The 22,565-nt window shown below is 34.8% G+C and overlaps 1 protein-coding gene across 14 annotated transcripts in view; it reads right to left on the bottom strand.

Annotated features, from left to right (window-relative positions):
• The window catches only part of EHBP1 (EH domain binding protein 1), a 402,091-nt gene that overhangs the window by 93,475 nt on the left and 286,051 nt on the right, over positions 1–22,565 (bottom strand). For all 14 annotated transcript variants that reach the window (XM_009184288.4, XM_009184284.3, XM_009184285.4 and 11 more), the window contains 3 exons: positions 8,423–8,601; positions 7,460–7,508; positions 2,117–3,019 (listed from right to left, as the gene is read on the bottom strand). In XM_009184288.4, the coding sequence (XP_009182552.1) occupies positions 2,117–3,019; positions 7,460–7,508; positions 8,423–8,601 (1,131 nt within the window). The remainder of the gene's footprint in view (positions 1–2,116; positions 3,020–7,459; positions 7,509–8,422; positions 8,602–22,565) is intronic.

The raw sequence follows: 22,565 nt of genomic DNA, 5'->3' as shown, positions 1-22,565 counted from the left end.
TATAAATGGCAGAATCTTACACTCTCTGTCATTCAGGTGGCAGTCAAGACATGGTTGTCTATCTATATATATATTGTTTGATATTTCTGTTGGCATGATGACAATTCCTTGATGTTTCAGTCAACACCACTTGAGGACTATGTGAGAAAGAAACACAACTCCAGATTACTGTCTAAAAATCTTCTATTGAGACCTTCTGGTAAAGCCAAGACAGTGCTATTATAAATGAGTATACTGACCTGGAAGAAAATCCCAGAGACAGTTGTGGAGAAATGCTATGAATTCAGAGGTTCAGGCCGGACATGGTGGCTCACACCTGTAATCTCAGCACTTTGGGAGGCCGAGGTGGGTGGATCACCTGAGGTCAGGAGTTTGAGACCAGTCTGACCAACATGGAGAAACCCCGTCTCTACTAAAAATACGAAAGTAGCCGGGTGTGGTGGCGCATGCCTGTAATCCCAGCTTCTCGGGAGGCTGAGGCAGGAGAATTGCTTGAACCTGGGAGGCAGAGGTTGCGGTGAGCCAAGATGGTGCCATTGCACTCCAGCTTGGGCAACAAGAGCAAAACTCTGTTTCAAAAAAAAAAAAAAATCAGAGGTTCTCCAATTTTTTGGTCTCAAAATCCCCATATATTCTTAAAAATTACTGAGGATCCCAAAAAACTCTTGCTTATATAGATTATATCTATTGACATTTGTCATTTTTGATATTAAAACTGATACAATTTTAAAATACTTACTTTTTTCATTTAGAAGTAGCCACAGTTAACTCATTAGATGTTAACACATTTTAATAGAAAATAATTACTTAAAAAACAAAAATTGAGAAGGATGGCATTATTTTACATATTTTATAAATCTCAATATAAAAGCAGCTGAATTCCTATATCTACTTTTATATTCGATCTGTTGAGATATCACAAATCATGTAACTTTCAGAAAATGCCATTATACTCTTGTGAGAGAATGAGTGTCATGAAGGCAAATAATGCCCTAGTATTATTATGAAAATAGCTTTAACTTCGGGTGTTCTCTGAGAGGGACTCGGAGAACTTCAGAGGCCCCCAAATCTGGCTTTGAGAACCATGTACTGTAACAATGCTTTTGATAGCACAGACGATAACTGTGCAGAAAAAAAAAAAAAAAAAAAAAAGGAATACCAACAACTCTAAATCAAAAAGTGATTCAGAAGAGTTGGATTCTAAATGTGAAAAACTTTTAGGAATACCTTAATCAATTTATTTTGCCTAAAATTTCCTCCTTATGTATACGTAAGAGTGTTAATATGATCAAATTATGCCTAAATAAGTCTAAAAGAGCTCTTTCAATAGATATAAAAATTCTGAGTGATAGGAAAACCACGTATCATAATTTTATTGACAATGTTGTTCTTTTTTGCTGTAGTACATAAAATAATAGTATATCTTATAACTGACTATACCAGAGATACAAGTAAAAACAGTAAATTATTAATATCATCAGTAAGAGAAAGGTTAAAACTGTACAATATTCCCTTCATGAGGAGAAATTTGGATGCTGCTGGGATATTTAACCACAAATAATGATGGGACTAAATAAACCAATTAAAATATCTAAGGAAAATGCTTAAAATGGGAAATATTTAATTTGGCATTATATATTTTTATAATGATGTTCTTATTAAATGGAATATTGAAACAACTTTGACTTATTTTATAGTAGAATATTGTTTTTATAAGTAATATTTTTATTTGAAAAGTTGACATTCTTTATCCTTCAACTTTTTTTTCATAGTCTTATTACACAATATCCTTCAATGTTGAAATTGGGATTTGTAGGCTTAAAATATTATATCATAAATCTTAAATATAAAGCAAGTATATTTCAGGTTTTTCTTTTCTTGAGACAGGGACTCGCTATGTTACCCAGGCTGGTTTCAAACTCCTAGGCCAAAGCAATCCTCTTTCCTCAGCCTCCCAAATAGTGGGGACTTTGGCGCACACTACTGGATGCCTCAGGAATTTTTACAATAGACATTACACTTCACCTTTAATCATTTGCAACATCTATGAATGCAAAAAGAAACAAAACCAGAGAATAATTACTAAATATAGTATTCAGCATTCTAATTCACTTACCTGGACTATTTTTGATGAATGATCTGCATGATTTAAAGTGGTTCTATCAGCATCTGGATCAGACTCCGTCTGCCTCAGGGAAGCATGTTTTTTCTTTGCAAGGTCTAGATCTCTACTATATGAGTATCCAAGTTTAGAAGTAGGAGATAAACTCGTTTTTTTGATAGGCGATTCTGGATCTGATCTGCATTCTAAGGATCTGGAATTCTCTAATTTTTCTTTCTCCAAGTTACTACTGATGTCTAGAGTTTGAAGCTTTTGTTCATCTGTCTCCTCACAAATAAAGGGTGGAGACATATCCTTCTTCTTATCACTAACATATAAGTCACTCAATTCTAAAGTCTCAGCTTTCAATAGTCTCTTTTTGCCTAACAAAACCTGTGCTTGGGTTGAATCTGTATTGGAACATATTCCAGGGTCATCAGATCCTGAAGTCCTTCCAGAGCTCTGCTGAGACTTCTGGGGTTCTGTGTCACTTTTAGTCCTGCGACAGTAAGGGGAGGCTGTGCTTGGACTAAGGTGATCATCAGGAGTTTGACGCTCACTTTCTGACTCTCCAACCCCACTATCATTAACGAATACAGAGTCATCCTGTGATAAGAAGTCTACTGCTCCGCTGATGGGCTGTTGTAGTTCAGGCTCCCGCTTCAGATCACTAAGCTCTGCATAGAATTTTTCTTGATCAACAGAACTGTTTGTATCTGTTTCGTAGTTTCCAACTTTATATGTGCTTTTACTGCTGTTTTCCTCTATCTGAACAACATTTAGCTCTTGGCCACTGAAATGTGCCCTTATTTGATAGAGATAAGTCATAACAGTCAGTTTATCAGGAATTGCTAATAATACCATATCAGAAGGTTCCAATAATCGGGAAATTCCTATGCTGGCAAATCCATCGTATGCCTTCAAAGGAAGGAAAAACAAAAGATATGTTGAACAGTTCACATAATTCATACATTTTAAAAAGAGCACATTTTTAATTGTTGTTGTTGTTGTTATTGGAGGGTATATGTTATCGACATTATGTCATATGAAAATAACAAATTTCCAAAAGTCAGACATGTGTAAAAGTAGGGGGAGAGGCAAGAGAAAAAAGTGTAATAAATAAGAATTAAAATATTTTTTCCAATAAAGGAAATAAGCAAAAATGAGAGTTAAATTTTTTAAAACTCTGAGAATGGACTTTTAAGATAAGGAACTAAAGTATAAAGAAACATTAGACTAATCCATATTGAGCTTTATCATTTCTATCAACCTCTCTTTTCCACGGTCATGTAATTGCAGTGATTTGTGAAGAAAAGCACAGCTAGATAAGTCAAAAGAACCAACTACTAGATTACCTGATATAAAATACAAATAAATGCAATTTAAGTGTAGAAACAGAAACATTTTTTAAATGCTCAATTAAGACTGATTTTCATAATGAAAAGAGTGACTTCATTTTAATTCATTCGTTTTGGAAAGAATGAAATGTTCTGAGTACTACAACCTAGTTGAGAATGTAAGGCTGCATTGTATTATTTTTGTTAGCCTTTAAATGACTATGGCACATCAGGTTTTTCTAGTTTTGAATAATCAAAGCTGTTTCTCAATTTACAATTAATTATTACTATCCTGAACTAACCCTTGAAAACAGCATTGTGTTGCTAGGAAGCATTAAAAGTATGGCTAAAGGTTTAGATATACTCTCAGAGAAAGAAAGAACCCTCTAGATATATTCTTGCTCTGAGACGTAAAATGTTTACTCTTTTTAGGAACCTAGGATCATAATTCAAATTTTTTCTTAAAAGACATGTAGGAAACTATGTAACAATTCAGAAGGAATCAGTCTTCTGCACTTACTTGTTAAAGTACATTTCTACGTTTGAATTTAATCTTTGTCTCATATTCTTGTAGTTTAACAAACATTAAGGAACAAGTAAGAAAGAAAATGAAAAATAAATTGTGATATTAAAACCTCTTCAATTTTCACAGCACTAGGCTTCATAATATAGGTACCTCAAAATATTTACTAGAGAGAATGACTCAGTTGGTGTGCATGTATAGGCTTGTTTGTTATTTTACAAGTTTTAGGAAAATTGAAGTCATTTTCCTTTTCATGTGTCTTGACAACTTGACTGACAGGCATCAATAGCAGGCCATCAGGGAAAGCACCACAGGCAGTATTCTAAACATTCCCAAATTATCTAAAAACACTGACATATTGGTTAAGATCAGATGTCACAGGAAAATGCCTTTTTTTATTCAGCACTTTTTACAGACCCGGGGAAATGATTAGCTTCCTTGTGGGGAAACTCCTGCTGGTGTTTTGCTTCAGGTAGCATTTCATTTTATATACACTAATTACACTAAAAAAAAAAATTAAAAACAAACTAGGTTTCTTGTAAGCAAGGTTTACGCTTTATAAAGGACTTTTCCCAAAGCTTAATCTCTTCTGCCCTGGTCAACTACCTACTGTTTTTTACCTGTTTGTGTGGGGTGAAAAAAGAGGTCTTTCTAAGAAAATTATCTTATTCATTCCTACATGTTATTAAATTGGTAAGGAGGAGTTACTGCCAGTTATGTTATGCATCTGTATGAAATTTAAGACACAGGCATTGTTTTCCTATGGTGCTTTAAGTTCATTCAGGGGCACATGGGGTTATTGGGAAGAACTGTGTGAAGCTAGAAGTAATTTGCAGGTAGCAACTCAATGTAGCTATCAGGTAAGAAGCAGCAAATGATGAAAGGAAAGACGATGTAAAAACAATTATTTATTCAATAATACAATGAATAGAATCATCAAAGATAAAGCCTTTCAAAAGCCATGATTGTCTGTACTGGAAGATCTAACTGAAAAAAATTTTTAATGGGATGGTCTTCCGTATGGAGTAATATGTAAATCCAAAGTATGCTTACCATTATTAAGTTAATGAAAAGCTAATGTAAAGAAGTGTGACTTAAGCCTTAATGAGATTCCCCATATTCTTCACACATTTATAACGAGGTAGAATCAACAATATTTTCTTTTCAAAATTTTGAACAGTAAGGTGAAACATCCACTTTAAAAAATGGTTTATTTTATAATGCTCATGTCTGTATTTAAATTGGCTTAGCATTTTGTTCAAATGTAAGAAAATGGAGGTAAAGTACTGCCATACCCAAAGATATAATTTAATTGTAATTAATGAAAAAGAAGCACTTCACTTTAATAGACACAGGCTCTCCAAAATTATACAAGAAATAATTCATGAGAACAATTTACTTTGTAACATGCCCATCTGAAGGGTGATTTCTACAAGAAAACTATACTGATTTTTAAAGATTATCTTTTTTTGGTGGCATATTTCAATAGAAACTGCCAGGTTTTTATTGCTCTACGGCCAGCATTATGCATTTGCAAAAAAACAAGCATTTTTGATTGTTTGTTTGTTTTTGGACACAGGGTCTTGCTCTGTCAACCAGGCTGGAGAGCAGTGGCGTGATCCTAGCTCACTGCAGCCTTGGGCTCCTGGGCTCCAGCGATTCTCCCACCTCATCCTCCCAAGTAGCTGGGACTACAGGTGCCTGCCACCATGCTGAGCTAACATTTTCATTTTTTGTAGAGATGGGGTCTTGCTACATTCCCCAGGCTGAAGAAACAAAACCTTTTTGATGGCAATACACATTTTTGGTTTTAGAGAGCAATACAAGTGAAAAATTGTTTTGATTTAAAGACTTGTTAACTGAACTTCTATCAAGGTTCTAAGACTTTGTATCACCAGTCATTTTAATTATTTAATTTAAAGTATGTTAAGAACTTTAGACCAGAGGCTATTAACCACTTTGTCTCATGAACCCTTTTGGCAATGGGTCCCTTCTCAGAATAATGTTTTACATGGATAAAACATATAGAATTACAAAAGAAACCAATTATACTGAAAAATACACCTATGAAAGTATTACTTAAAATGAATTTGGGAAGTAGTAATATATGTGCTTTTTATGACTGCACTAATTAATCTGAAGACGTTATAAGCTTAAAAGGTATTTGCAGATATCTGCAGCAACAACTATAGCATGACATGAAAATATCGAAAATATCTGTGATTTCTAAAGGTGACAAAGTTTCAGCCATGGCTAACACTATGGTGGTTTATTGCCTAAATTCATAGTTAAAGGAAATGCTAAATTTCAGTTGAGGAATTATGAAAGTAAAATGTATTTTTTCCCTCAACCATGTTCAAGAAAGAACACCCTGATTTCTACCCACAGATCACAGGTTAAGAACTCCTGTTCTAAGACAACAATAAATTTCATTAATTTTTCAGTTGAAGAATTCAATTCAGTAGAAAAAAACATTCAGTGCCCTACTGTGTGCTGAGTTAGGTGCTTCCCTCCTTGCACACAGAACACACATTCTGTGTGCTGGGGTAAACAGATAAGTCAGCCTGTGGCCACAGTTAGCTGGTCCAGGGCTCCAGCAACTCAGCCTTACACAGATGCCCTGAAGGCTGAAAGGATCAATATCCCCTTGCCCTATACCAGTTGGGAAGCTCTGATCTCAATACATTGATTAATTATATGGGAAAATATAGTCATGTGTTGCTTAACAATGGGGATATGTGCTGAGAAATGCACTGTCAGGCGATTTTGTTGTTGTGTAAACAGCACAGTGGGTGCTTACACAAACCTAGATGGTACAGCCTACTACATACCTAGGCTATGCAGTATAGCTTATTGCTCCTAAGCTACAAAACTGCAAAGCATATTCCTATACTGAATAGTGTAGGTAACTGTAATACAATGGTAAGTATTTGTTCATCTGAACATAGAAAAGGTACAGTAAAAACAAAGTATTATAATCTTACAGTACATCACCATCTACGTGGTCTGTTTTTGACCAAAACGTTGTTACGCAGCGCATAATTGTATACGGTTTACCAGAAAATGAAAAGAACCAAGGTTTATATCTTTTTGCTTCTCAGAACCTAAGTATTCTCTCTTGCTTACCCATTAGGCTCTTCTTCTCATCCCCAACCAACATATTTTTCTAAACTTACATAACAGCTATGGCACAACAGTTTTGGGTGCATTTTTAAAAAGCCAAATCTCAGAATAAAAGCACTATGCTTTAACAAATATTCAACAGTTAAAAAGATAATTTGCATATTATAATATGATGCCAACCTGGCACTTACAGTCTTTAAAAGTTCATGATAAACCAGAGTAAACCATGTATCCTAATGTACTGCAGTAAGCAGACAACACTCTGTGAGTTGTAGTTATGACCTCGTAAAACTGCCTCACTTTCTCCAAATTAATAAAGACTTTCAGAGAAGCCAAAATGGAAACTGCGTATTTTTCTTGCGCATCAATTCTTACCTTTTTGTTGTTCTCTTTAATATCTTGAGGATTCAGAGACTTGTAGTCACTGAGGGAGAAAATAGCACAGTGGGTACATATAGTATTTGATAAAAACAGCTGATCTTAAAACAAACTGAATCTAAAAATTTGACATTCAATAATACTAAAGAGTAACTAGCAATTTCACAGCAATTCAATCAACAAAACTAATAGTGTGGAAAATTAAGGAAATAAATAAATAAATGAATAAAAATAGTGATTACACGTTTCACTGCCTGAAGCTTTCCATCTAAAAGAGAGGTTAAGGCAGGGGACCAAAGACTAGCCTTGACAACCAAATTTACCATGAGGTAATCCCTTGTTGTCAATATAAAGAATTACCGGCTTATTTATCTCATCTCATTTTAACACTAACACAATTTTCATAATAATTTGAAGTCAGTTCTTTGAGATTAAGGAGAAAAACCATTTTCTTTTTTTTTTTTTTTTTTGAGACAGAGTTTTGCTCTTGTTGCCCAGGCTGGAGTGCAATGGCATGATCTTGGCTCACCGAAACCTCCGCCTCCCGGGTTCAAGAGATTCTCCTGCCTCAGCCTCCCGAGTAGCTGGGATTACAGGCATGCACCACCACACCTGGCTAATTTTGTATTTTTAGTAGAGACAGGGTTTCTCCATGTCAGTCAGGCTGGTCTCGAACTCCTGACCTCAGGTGATCCCCCCGCCTTGGCCTCTCAAAGTGCTGATATTACAGGTATGAGCCACCACGCCCAGCCACCATTTTCTTTAAAAAGAGAAGGGATTGTTTTTAGGTATGAAAAAGGAAAAGCTTTCTGACATACATCTCTCAAAAGCAAGAGGTGGGGGTAATAAAATAAATACAAATTATTTCAGGACATGTGCTAAGAAATTACTTTATGTTCTTTTAAAAAATGTCTATTATGTACAAAATATTCATAGGGAATGGAAAATGTTTCTACTTACATTAAATCTGGTCTAAAGTGGTGTAATATTGCACAAAAAGATAAACCATTTCTCCACGATGTAGTAAAATTGGTGATTTTTACTCCTCGATAGTTCTTTGTAACTTCTTTACACCATACAAGCAAAGACTGACTAGCATTTGGCTTTCGCCCCAAAACAGGACTTGGTATAGGGCTTGGCTAAAAAAAAATGAAAAGAGGAAGACATTAAAAGAATTTAATGGAAGATGAAAATCAACATTAATTGACCTAATCAGATCATTTGAACACTTTGATGTCAGTTTAGATCCTTCACAACTGTAAATTCACGACAACTGCAACCTCCAAGAGGGAGACATAAATCTTAAATTATCTCCAGTTTTAGCCCTTGGCATTTGCCTGACAAGGATGTAGATATGCAAGATTTTAAACTTATACATAAGAACAGGCCAGGAGCTTTACTGATGGAAACATCATGTTAAAGTTTTGAAATATTTAAGGCTAAATACCTTTGTAACTCGCACACCCTCAAAATTTCCCCCAAATGCAATCATGTACAAATATGGTTCCTTTTTGACTAGGTTAAAAATAATGTATTTCAAGGTCCAAATGTAACACAAATTTCTAGTAGTGGAGAGATTAAAATTATCATTAGTTTTAAAAATACATTACTCATATATGCATTTTAAGTAAACAGCACAATGATAACCATATTCAAACATGCTTCTTATATAAATTTAATGATGGCAAAACAGTTTTAGAGTTATTAGCAACAGGTGTTGGTGGCAACAGCACACAACAGTATGTATTTTGGATATGCTCAAAATATTTTCTAATTATCACTGAGAGCTACTTTTGAATACTAGGTGAGTTAGTAGTGTGTGTGTTTTAAATCATAAGTATATACTTTTACCCTTGTTCATATACTTAAAACATCAATAATAACAAACTTAAGACTATATAATAACAATTTTATTCTAAACTTTTATTATTATTAAAACCATGTCATTTTCTTTTACTGAATAACAACTGCATTTTGTGATGGTAACCTTATAGGCTAGTACAATTGGAAACTACAAAGAAAACTGTTAAATGTTTCTGGACTTTAAATCTTGCTATTAATTAGAAGTGCTAGCTATTATAAGAAAACTTACATATTAAATAGAGGTCCTCTAAAGTAAAATGAAAAGAGAACAAGTATTTACTCCTAATATCATTTAAGTTTAAAAAGCAAAGCATTCTTACTACACTGCTTACTTAAGAAAGATCAATGATGCCCCCACTTGACAAAAGCATGTTAGTACCAAACAATTAAAATCATCAACCCCACATAATTATGATTTATGCATTCACTGCTTCTGTGAGAAGACTACTATGAAACACCACTACAATAACTTCCCATTTTTTATTAACTGTCAGATTAACAAAATATTATGTAAACAACCATAAATCTAGCAAAGTACTGTTCCTTAAATGATCATTTCTACGAAGTCAACGCTGAAAAGCTCACAGGTCATAAAAATCAACAGTTTGGATCAATTCTACTTAATATAATGAAGTAGATAAAAACAGAATCCCAATATACTAAATTTACTTTAGAAAATAATAGCTAACTAGCAATCTAACATGTGTAAAAGTGAACTATTAAATATCTTTTCATGTAAGGATCCACTGACTTTCAAATCCCTCTAGTCATTTAACCTGGAAGTAAAGTGAAGAGTGTTTTATGGATGAGTTAGGGGATCACTGAACTAGGTAGGCATAAACATTTTTTTTCTTACACTTTCCATTGTTTAAAGAATTGTCTTTATTAAATTGTTTTTCTATATCAAATTATATTATTAAGGTATTGATTCACTCCAAGCATGGGTAATACATACATGGGCCAGATAATCTGTAACTATCATTACACTGATTCATTTCAATTATCAGTAGCATGTCCATAGGTAATGTATAAATGACATTATCACTATATTATGATCTAGAATAGATTTCTGTATGTAAGAAATAAAGAAAACATATTACATCATTATGATTATGACTGTATCTCTGTTTCTAAGAAGGCTCAATATGAAAAGGCTAGAAGAACTAAACCAAAATTTAAATTGGTTCTAATACAAAAGCCTTGTATTAAGGGATGCTTATTGTACTTCCAACAAAAAGAAGTCATACGCAATTGAAGAAACTTTGATGAAATTACAACAAGCCCTATAAATGGTCATGGTGGTTTACAAAGAAAGAAAATCATAGAGCCATTGTTAAATGAAATCATCTACTCCAGAACTGATCTTTTACCTAATATTTTACAGAAAGCCATAAAGGAATTAACAATTAAATCATTTTGAAACCTTCAGTACATAATTGGATGAAACTGTTGTTACAGCTGGCTCTTGATTTTACAGTAGATGTGGCAGGTTACTTGACTTGTCTGTATCTCAGTTTCCTCATCTGTAAAGTGCAGATTATAGTGGTACATATCTCATAGGGTTTAGTAACAAGATCTGCCTCACTCTCCCCATGTCCATTTCCTCTCTGATCTTAACTACTGCTCTCTCCCTTAAACACTCTGAACCATATTGACCTCTTAAAAAGAAAAAAACAACTGATAATTTATTAAAATAGCTGACCTAAGCATCTGCTATGGTGACTTCAACCTCAACTCTTGGCTCAGTACGGATCAAAGAAATCTATTTAACAATCTCAGAAGGACTGTGCAAGTCAACAAACTGTTTGCGCATGCTCTTCTGGGAGTGATTCCATGTCTTAGAACCTTTACCACAGCTGTTTTTCTTGTAGTGATTCTCAAAGTCTTGGTAGGCATCCCAACTGGTCCTTTCACTTTGAGATTCTTTTCCTTTGTGCCTCTGATCAAGTCAGCACACATGTTCTTCAGGGATTTTTATACTGCAGCTGGTTAGGGGAATTCTAATTCAGTGAATCACCACCTTTGGTTCCACCAGTATTTAAACTTATGGCTATAATACAGTTTCCTAACCTACGTGTTCCTTGGAGAGAGCAAACAGCCATGAGTCAGGAATAGGAGCCAATGGACTGTAGCTCCATCATGCCTGAAACCATATCTTCCTCAAAATGGAATCATATTAATCTCTTTGTTGTTCCTTGGATATCGCAGACATGTTTCTACCTTGGGGCCTTTGCACAGATTGCTCCATTTGCTTGGTACTCTCTCAGATAACTGCATGGTTAACTCCAATGCAATCTTCTCCATTAGGCCTATTCTGACCATCCTACTTAATAATGCAATCTGGTCAGGCGTGGTGGTTCACACCTGTAATCCCAGCACTTTGGGAGGCCAAGGTGGGCAGATCATTTGGTCAGGAGTTCAAGACCGGCCTGGCCAGCATGGTGAAACCCTGTCTGTACTAAAAATACAAAAAATTAGCTGGGCATGGTGGCACGTGTCTGTAGTCCCAGCTCCTAGGGAGGCTGAGGCAGAAGAACTGCTTGAACCAGCAGGCAGAGGTTGCAGTGAGCCGAGATCGCACCACTGTACTCCAGTCTGGGAGACAGAGTAAGACTCCATCTCAAAAAAAAAGAAAAGAAAAAAAGCAATCCACCTCCATCACCCAGTCCCAGTTCAGCACTCCTGAATCCACTTACCCTGCTCTATTTTTTCCACGGACTTATCATCTTCTTAGAGTCCATATACTTTATTTATTATGCTTACTGGTTATTATCTGTCTGCTCTCACTAAATAAGATGTCCACGAGAGCAAAAATGTTAGTTTGTTTTATTTATTAACCTAAATCAAATGCCCAGAACAGTGCCTGGTAGAGCATAGGTACTCAGTAAATACTGTTATATGAAAAAAATGCATGTAAAACACTTAGAACAATGTATGGCAAACAGTACCATTCAGTTAATATGAATTGCAATTATTACCACCACCAATGCATTATCAGCAGGAATTTCTATTTTTTGAGGCTCTTCTAGAAATTTCAAAGGCCATGAATTTCTTCAAGATCATAAAAAGTTTTTTCCTTTTCTTCTTTCTTTCTTTTTTTTTCCCCCCCAACAAAGCTTTAACTAGAAAATAATCTTGACACCTAGATATTCTATGTGGAAAATACGGCACTTGCAATGCTTGGCAATGTATCTATTTCTATAGGGTGGGTGAAAAAAGAAGCTCTAAATGACTTTGTAATTTGTTGCTTTCCAAAGAAAGAAAGACACAAAAATCTGTCCATAAAAGGTAGAAATACACTTGCAAATATAACGAATTTTAATGCATTATTTCTGTTTAATATAGATTACATGTTAAAGGCAATAAAGCTACCCAGTTATTCTTCCTAATAATGGCAATAGCTTTCTTTCAGAAAACGTAGTCAAATAACTTGCAAATTTTCTTAAATTTTAATAAGAAATGTCAGTTCTATTTTTTCTGCTCTATCCCTCTAACTATAGTTTCCTTCTCTTTTGCTGTCTGCCCTTCTTCCATGGATACAGCCACATATTCCTCTAGGCATTGCTCTAAATAGTTTTCTACCACACTTTGAGCTGATTCATTCCCAGGATTCCAACTATTACTTCCATGCAGATGATTCCCAAATATTTATAGTTCAAACTATCTCAAGTTGACATTTCCAGTTGGCTGTCCTTTCTATCATACAAAATTTAAACTCAGTATGTTCAAAACTCTAATTGTGATCTTTCTTTACAACCTGCTCAGTTTCACTGTGTTTGCAAATGATACAGCTATTGTCCCAATTGTTTAGATTTTTAATGTCAGAATCACCTTTCAATTCTTCCTTCATGTATCATCTCTTACCAGTTAATTTACAGGCAGTTTTGCTCATATTTTGTAAGGTTTTTATAATCTATCTCCTTTTGCCTATTGCAAAATCTTCCTAATAGGTCTTCCTTCTTCCAAATCCCCCCTGTAACCAACCCATATCACAGCATTGGTCTTCTTAAAGCACAGCTTAAAGTCTCTAATGGCTCTCAAGAACATACAAAATGATGTCAAAATACTTCTAAGCATTGAATCCCAAATCTTTCTCAATGTATTTACTCTCTAGCATTACTCACCATCCTTTAAAATCCCTATGCTTCCCTGCCTAAACTCCAGGTCTCCCATCTCCACCAATCTTGGATCATACACATCATCACCTCCACATGAAATATCTTCTGTCCCAAGCACAACTGCTGCAATTCCACTCTATCTTCAAACCTTCAAGATTTAGTTCAAATGTCATCTCTTACACGAAATCTCCTCCCAATTCCCATTCAGTAGGAAGCCTTTTTCAGTGTTCCTTTGATTCTTTGTGTTCTTCCTGTAGCACTTAATAGATTTTCATTTTATTGTAATATATTCAGTTCTTCTCTCTACAAAAAGGCTTATTAATTTTTCATCAATTCATAAACTATATACTGAGCACCTATTATGTCCCACAAAGTTAAGACCTTTACACAGATAAGCTAATTTAATCCTCACAACTCCTTTGAGATAGCTACTCTTACTTCCAATTTACAGTTGGAGAAAGTGAGGTTACTCAGGAAGCAGAGGAGTTCCTATACCAAGGAGTTCCCACTCCAAAGCCTGTGCTTTTAAACAACACGCATTTCACATTTCAAGATAATACTGCTGTACGACTTCAGCAGAAGTTGTAAATATTTCAATACTAACAAACGTCTCAGTCAACTTCTTATCGTCTTCAGAGGTTAGATCACTGCCCTCTGTATGTTTAATTAGTTGATTCAAAAAAAGCAATTAACCCAAACAATTTCAACTTCAAGAATCTCTCTGTTAATAAACCTGTCCATTCTGTTTTATTTCAAATTACTGGCTATAACTAGAACAAGAGCTAATTAAGTCCAGTGCAATGAGACATATACTAACATTGCTTAAGTTGTAGCACATTTTTGTCTCTCAACTACTAATTCTTGGACACTTTCCTCAGTTATTGCAAATCATGGTTGAGGGAACTTTGAATATATCTAAGCATTTGGTGAACCCAAAAACTAGCAACAGTGAGAATGAGAACACTTAGATCTGTATTGGTCTTATTATATTTTTTTTCAAAGTGTTTTCATTTAAATCACTTCACTTTATTCTCACGGTAAAACTGAAGTTAGGCTTTGTTATTCTACTACTAGAAAGATTGTGCCATAATTAATTTTTTTTTTTTAATCTTCTACAAAACATCAACCAACTCTCTCCAAGCCAAGACATGGAGAGACAGGAAAACTAAAGAGCAAGTGAAACTCTCTGCTGTTTTTATAATGGTAGTCTAGAAGAGTGAGTTGAGAGGTACAGTTGCACTTTTGGTGGGCTCCCAAATAGCAATATGAGCCTCATCCCCTTCCCCCAAAAGTAGAAACAGTAAAATAAAAAGGTAAAAGCAAAAAATAATAACATAGTAACTAAGCATATAATAGAGAGGATCAGCAAAGCCAAAGCTGCTGCTTTGAAAGGACTAAGTAAATTAAACCTGTAATGTGAGTGACCAAGAAAGAAAGAGTGAAGCAAATTCTTAGAAAAGTATAGCTTACTGCAATAGACACAAGAAGAAATAGAAAACCCAGAGAGTTCTGTAACTGTTAAAGAAATTGAGTTTGTAATTAAAAACCTTCCCACAAAGAATATTCCAGTTGGCTTTACTAATAAGTTTCACCAAACATTCATTCAAGGAAAAAGTATCTCAAACATTACACAAATTATAGAAAACTGGAAAAATGAGATTACTCTCTATCTCATTTCATGGGCCTTTATACCAAAACTCAAAAGGCAAAGGCAAAATTAAAGAAAACTCTCATGAACATAGAGGCAAAGTTTTAATGAAAATATTAGTAATTTATTAAAAAAGGATAACACATCTTGAACAAATCAGACTTATCCCAAGAGCACATACTTGGCTTAATGTCAGCATATCTATTGAGGTAACCTGACCAATTAACAGATTTGGAGGAAAGATATATAATATAATTATCTAAACAGATTCAGAAGAACATTTAATAAAATAATGTCCATTTATATTCTAACAAATAGTCTTAGCAACCTGTAATATAGAATCTTCTTTAACTTGTTAAAAAGGCCACAGCAAATATTGCAAGGGTGAAATATTTGAGATTGAGCATCTGTCACCACTTTTATTCAACATTGTCCCAGCTGGTACATTAAGGTCAGAAAAAGACATTAAGGTAAACATATTAAAAAAGAAACAAAATTGTAAAGCATTATTTACAAATAATATAATTGAGTATGTAGAACATCCACAAGAAGTTACAACTTATTAGAGTTAATAAGAGAATTTAGCAAGGTGTTGGATACAAAATCAATGTATAAAACCAACTGTATTCCTATCAACTAACAAAAACAAAAACTAAAAATTTGAAAACCATCCATAGTGGCATAAAAATGTCAAGTACTTGGCACAAATCCAAAAACAATATACATGACTGCTATAAAAAAAAAACTATCAAGATTTACTGCGAAAAAGTAAAGAAAATCTAAAGAGATGGAGATCGATCTATCTATCTATATTTTTTTGAGACAGAGTCTCGCTCTGTCGCCCAGGCTGGAGTGCACTGGCGCGATCTCAGCTAACTACAACCTCTGTCTCCCGGGTTCAAGCGATTCTCCTGCCTCAGCCTCCCACGTAGCTGGGACTACAGGCGCGAGCCACCATGCCCGGCTAATTTTTTGTATTTTTAGTAGACAGGGTTTCACCACATTGGCCAGGATGGTCTCCATCTCTTGACCTCGTGATCCGCCTGCCTTGGCCTCCCAAAGTGCTGGGATTACAGGCGTAAGCCTCTGTGCCCGGCCAAGATGGAGATATTTATTCATGGCTTAGAAGACTCAATTTTGTATAATGATATCAATTATTTTTCCAGGGAGAAACGGCTAACCAATAGAAAAGGTTAACTAAACTCTTTCTCCATGAAGAAATGCTCTCAAGTTTACCTTCTTCTAACATGAATTCCATGGAAATATATTGGATTATGCGAAAAGTGAGAAGTCAGCTGTGTTACCAGGCAACATTATTTACTGTAAAACTGACCCCAGCTTGGTGAACTGCATCTAACTCGAAGGCCTATGAATAAACTATATATCTCTATTGAAAAACAAAGGCTGCAGCTTCCCTATGCTTAGTGTGATTCATGTAACCAAGCATGTCCCTTTGGAATCTGACAGTTGTGTGTGGGGGCTGCTACAAGATCCTGTGTTTTATAAGGTAGCGTGGTCCACACTTACCCACCTGATCTTTCACCTAAGAACTGACATGAGGAACTAAAATATAGCCTAGCATACCTGACGCTCTAATGCTAATATGCTATGTTTCCTGTCCTGAAAGTTAAGTAAATCTGGTGCCAAATTAATTGTATATATTTTCCATCAAAAAGGGGTTTGTAGCTAGAATATACAAAGAACATCCACAAATTAGTAAGAAAAGGAAAGTTAATCAATATAAAAAGGTGCAAAAATTGAATGTACACTTTATAAAAGAAGAAATCCAAATATTCAGTAAATGTGAAAACTTGCTCCATCACACCAGTATTCAGAGAATTACACAAGGTACTACTGCACACTTCTCCCCAGAAAGGCCGAAATTTTAAGAAGTCTCTTGAGATTAAATTTTAATGAAATTAAAAATACCAAGTATTGGCAAGGATGTGGAGCAAAGGGAGCTTTCTTACAGGGCTGATGAAAAAAGTTTGGCATCATCTATTATGCTAAAATTGAAAATGTGCATATCCTATGACCCAGCAATTCCTAGGTTTATATCCTATAGAAATGCATGCTTATACAGCACAGAATAGAATACATATGCAAAAATGTTCACAGCAGCACTTTAAAATTTTCCAAATCCGAAAATAATGTAAATGTTCAGCAACAATAAAATGGATTTAAACATTTTGATCTATTCAGATAGTGAAATACTAGAGATACGCACAAAAGAAATACATCCTAAAACATAATATTGAACAAAAGAAAACAGGTACAAACATGTATACATGATTCCATTTATATATATATAAAACCATAAACTACATTGTTTAGGGGGGTCATACTTAAAACAATAAAGCCAAGAACAAACTGATTACTATCAAATCATGATACCAAAAGAATAGGAACTTTGCCAACATTTCAGAAACTAGCCCACTTTTGTGCTTCTCTCTTATCCCAATCTCTTTCCTCTTCCCTATAATTGGTGGTTATATTAACAAATGTTATTTTTCAATATTGTGTAATCAAATGTGACAACATTTGGAAGATCTGCATGAGTACGGGAATCAATGTTTTCCAAATAAATAATGCATGAATGTTACGAAATCACACATCAATAAAAGATGCAGTTGAAAATGCCACATACGCCAATGTATGGTTTGATTCCACATTGAAACTAACTTAAGAAACTATCATTTGTGAGTTTTGGTGTAGTATCAAAAATTATAATCTCCAATCATTTGAGAACTATTTAAATTCTCTTTAACATTATATATTTGATAAGGTCAAATTTTCTTCACAGAGTACAACCAAAACACATTACAACATATTGAATGCAGAAAGCTGTTTTCAATTAAGCCAGATATTAGACACTGGCAAAAATGAAAAACAATGTCAGTCTTCTCAATAAACTGTTTTTGTTTTGAAAAATACAGTCGTTTTTCATGAAAATACTACATTATTTATGTTAATATGTCATATAATAGTTTAATATAACTTTAAATAAATTAATAAAATTTAAAAACTTCTCTCTTAATTTATAATACTGTAAATAGCAATAGGTATAACTCACATAAACAGAAGTTATTTGGGCTCCTCAATAACTTTTTAATTTCTTTTTATTGTAGTAAAATACACATAATATTTACCATCTTAACCTTTTTTTTTTTTTTTTTTTTGAGATGGAGTCTCATTCTGTCACCCAGGTTGGAGTGCGGTGGCACAACTGGCTCACTGCAACCTCCCTTTCCTGGGTTCAAGCGATTCTCCTTCCTCAGCCTCCCACGTAGCTGGGATTACAGGCTCATGCCATCATGCCCAGCTAATTTTTGTATTCTTAGTAGAGACAGGATTCCACCACATTGCCCAGGCTGGTCTCAAACTCCTGATCTCAAGTGATCCACCCTCCTCGACCTCCCAAAGTGCTGAGATTACAGGTGTGAGCCCCATGCCCAGTCCTTAACCATTTTTAAGTATGCAGTTAATAGTGTCAGTATATTCCATTGTTTTGAAACAGATCTTCAGAACTTTCTGATTTTGTAAAACTGAAACTCTATCTCCCTTAAACAACTCTCCTTTAATCCTCCTTCTGGTCCCTAGTAACCGTCATTCTATTTTCTGTTTCTGTGAACTTGATGATTTCATATAAGTGAATTCATAAGTATTTGTCTTTTTGTGATAAATTCATTTCATTTAGCATTATGTCCTCAAGATTCATCCATGTCATAGCATGTGACAAGATTTCTGTCCTTTTTCAGGCTGAATAATATTCCACTGCAGATATATACCACGTTTTGTTTCTCCATTCATTCTCAATGGACATTTAGAATGCTTCCACCTCTTGGATTTTGTGAATACTGCTGCCATAAACATGGGTGTGCAAATATCTCTTCTAGACTGTTTTCAATTATTTTGGGTATAGAGTAGTCTTCCCTTCTCTGTGGGAATATATTCTTTTTTTTTTTTTTTAGATGCCGTCTTGCTCTGTCACCCAGGCTGGAGTATAGTGGCACAATCTCAGCTCACTGCAACCTCCATCTCCCGGGATCAAGCGATTCTCCTTCCTTACTCTCCCAAGTAGCTGGGATCACAGGTGCATATCACCATGCCTGGGTAATTTTTCTATTTTTAGTAGAGATGGGATTTCACCATGTTGGCCAGGCTGGTCTTGAACTCCTGACCAACTGATCCTCCCGCTTTGGTCTCCCAAAGTGCTGGGATTACAGGTGTGAGCCACTGCACCTGGCGGGAATATGTTCTAAGACCCCCAGGGGACACTTGAAACTGTGGATAGTATTGAGCTCTCTATATATCACACTTTGCTTTTTCAATTGGATAACTGAGACGTTATCCCAACAGCCACTACTAAGTGACTAACAGGTGGCATATAAAGCATGGATAAATTGGACAAGGAGATGATTCACATCCTGCGTGGAAGAAGAGGGATGCTGTGTGATTTCATCACATTACTTAGAATGAGGCACAATTTAAAACTTATGAATTATTTCTGGAATTTTCCATTTAATATTTTTGGATAATGGTTGACTATGGGCAACTAAAACTTCAGAAAGTGAAGCCACAAATAATGGGGTGGGGGTGCTACTGTATACTCAGAAGTGAGATTGCCAAATCATATGGTAACTCTATTTTTAATTTTTTTGAGGAATCATGACAGTTTTCCACAGCACTGTATCATTTTAAATTCACACCATCAGTGCGCAAGGGTACTAATTCTTCTACATCCTCACCAATACTTGTTATTTTCTGATTTTTCTTTAGGGATTGAGGATAGTAGCCATCCTAATGGGTGTGAGATGGTATCACATTATGGTTTTGATTCATATTTCCTAATGAACATCTTTTCATATACTAGTTGGCTATTTGTATGTCTTCTTTGGATAAATATCTATTCAAGGCCTTTGCCTATTTTTGCAATGGGTTGTCTGGTTTTAAGAGTTTCCTAAATATTCTGGATATAAATCCCTTCTTACCAGATATGTTATTTGAAAATATTCCCCCATTTTGTAGGCAAGAAATATTTTCCCTCTGTGGATTGTGTTCTTTGAGTCACAAAAGTTTTAAATTTTCATGAAGTGTAATTTGTCTTCTTTCTTTTGTTGTCTGTGTCTTTGGTGTCTACCCAAGAACTCACTGCCAAATCCAATGTTTTATTTTTGCCCTATGTTTTATTCTTTTTTCTCCATAGTCTTGACTTGCTGAAAATCACTGACCTTATTATATGCAGAGGTTTGTTTCTGGACTCTCTATTCCATTATATTGGTCTATATGTCTGCATGCCAGTACCATACTGTCTTGATTACTGTAGCTGTGCAGTAAGTTTTAAAATCAGGAAGTGTGAGTCTTCCACCCTTGTTCTTTTCCGGGCTTGTTTTTGGCTATTCTGGGTTCTTTAAAATTCCAAATGAATATTAAGATGGATTTTTATATTTTTGCAAAAAACGTTATTGGGATTTTTATAAGAATTGCATTAAATTTTTAGATCTCTTTGGGTGGTATTGATATATTAACAATATTAAGTTTATTAAGCCAGGAACATGGGATATCTTTTCATTTATTTCTGTCTTCTTCAATTTCTTTCAGAATTGTTTTATAGTTTTCAGTGCAAGTCTTTTACCTTTCTGGTTGAGTTAATTCCTAAGTATTTAATTCTTTTTGATGCTACTGTTTTTGCTTTTTTTGTTTTGTTTTGTCTTGAGACAGGGTCTTGCTCTGTTGCCCAGGCTGAAGTGCAGCAGCATGGTGACAACTCACTGTAGCCTTAACATTCTGGGTTCAAGCAATCCTCTCACCTCAGCCTCTCAAGTAGCTGGGACTATGAGTGCATGCCACCACACCTGGCTAATTGTTAAAATTTTTTGTAGAGATGGGGGTTTCACCATGTTTTCCAGGCTGGTCTTGAACTCCTGAGCTCAAGCAATCATCCTGCCTTGGCCTCCCAAAGTGCTACGATTACAGGTGTTAGCTTCTGTGCCTGGCTGATGCTATTGTTAATGAAAATACTTTCTTAATTTCCTTTGTGAATTGCTCATTGTTGGTATATAGAAATACAATGGATTGGTTTTTGTATCATGCTACTTTGCTGAACTTATTAGTTACAACATTTTTTTTTTTTTGGTAGAATCTTTAGGGTTTTCTATATACAGGATATTCTCATCTGCAAACAGAGATAATCTTATGTCTTCCTTTCTGATTTGGATACCTTTTATATCTTTTTCTTGCCTAATTGTGATGGCTAGGACTTTCAGTACTATATTGAAGACAACTGGCAAGAGTGGGCATCCTTGCCTTGTTCCTGATCATAGAAGTCTTTCACTGTTGAATACGATATTCTCTGTGGGTTTTTCATATATGACTTTTACCATGTTTAGGTAAGTTCCTTTAATTTCTAGCATGTTGAATTTTTTTTTTTTTTAAATCATGAAAGGGTATAGAATTCTCTTTTTCTGCATTGATTGAGATGATTACAGGTACTATCTCCTTCATTCTGCTAATGTGGTGTATTACACTGATTTCATATGTCTAATTATCCTTGCATTCCAGGCATAAATCCCACTTGGTTGTGGTATGTAATTCTTTTAATATGTTGCTGAATTTAGTTTGCTAGTATTATACTGAGGATTTTTTGCAAAGTTCATAGGGATATTAGTCTGCAGTTTTGTTTTCTTGTAGTGTTTGTCTGGCTTTGGTATCAGGATAATGCTGGCCTCAAAGAATGAGGTAAGGAGTATTCCCTCTCCAATGTTTTGGAAATGTTCGAGAAGAATTACTGTTGGTTCTTCTTTAAATGTTTGATAGAATTCACTGGTGAAGAATTAGGTTTAGAGCTTTTCTTTGTTGGGAGATTTTTGATTACTGATTCATTCATCTTATTAATTAGAGCTCTATGCATATTTTCTATTTCCACATGGTTTCATTTTGGTAGGTCTTCTGTTTCCAGGAATTTGTCTATTTCACCTAAGTTATCCAATTTGTTGGTGTACAATTACTCATAGTACTTTTTTATAATCCTTTTTGTTTCTGTGGAATAAATAGTAATGTCTCCACTTTAATTTCTAATTTTCGTAAGTTGAGTCTTTTCTCTTTTTTTATTCTTAGTCTATCTAGCTAAAGTTTGTCAATTTTGTTGATCTCTTCAAAGAATCAACATCTGGGTTCATTAATTTTCTCAATTGTTTTTCTAGTCTCCATTTTGTTTATCGCTGCTCCAATCTTTATTATTTCCTCCCTTTTTCTAGCTTTGGGTTTAGTTTGTTCTTCCAGTTCCTTAAGTTGTAACATTAGGTAGCTGAATTTGGGATCTTTCTTATTTGTATTTTTTCCCCACTGGAAAACAATATTTAGTAAGATCCCATCAGCTATACATGTTCCTGACATTAAGCCGCATCTTCCATTACAATTTGCTCTTGCCTAAGTGGTCCCATGAATGCTGTCCTCTTTGTTACAGTCTACAAGC

This window comes from Papio anubis, chromosome 14, assembly GCF_008728515.1.
Source record: "Papio anubis isolate 15944 chromosome 14, Panubis1.0, whole genome shotgun sequence".
NCBI lineage: Eukaryota > Metazoa > Chordata > Mammalia > Primates > Cercopithecidae > Papio > Papio anubis.
Note: the sequence above shows the minus strand (reverse complement) of the source record. Positions and strands in the feature narration are given on the sequence as shown.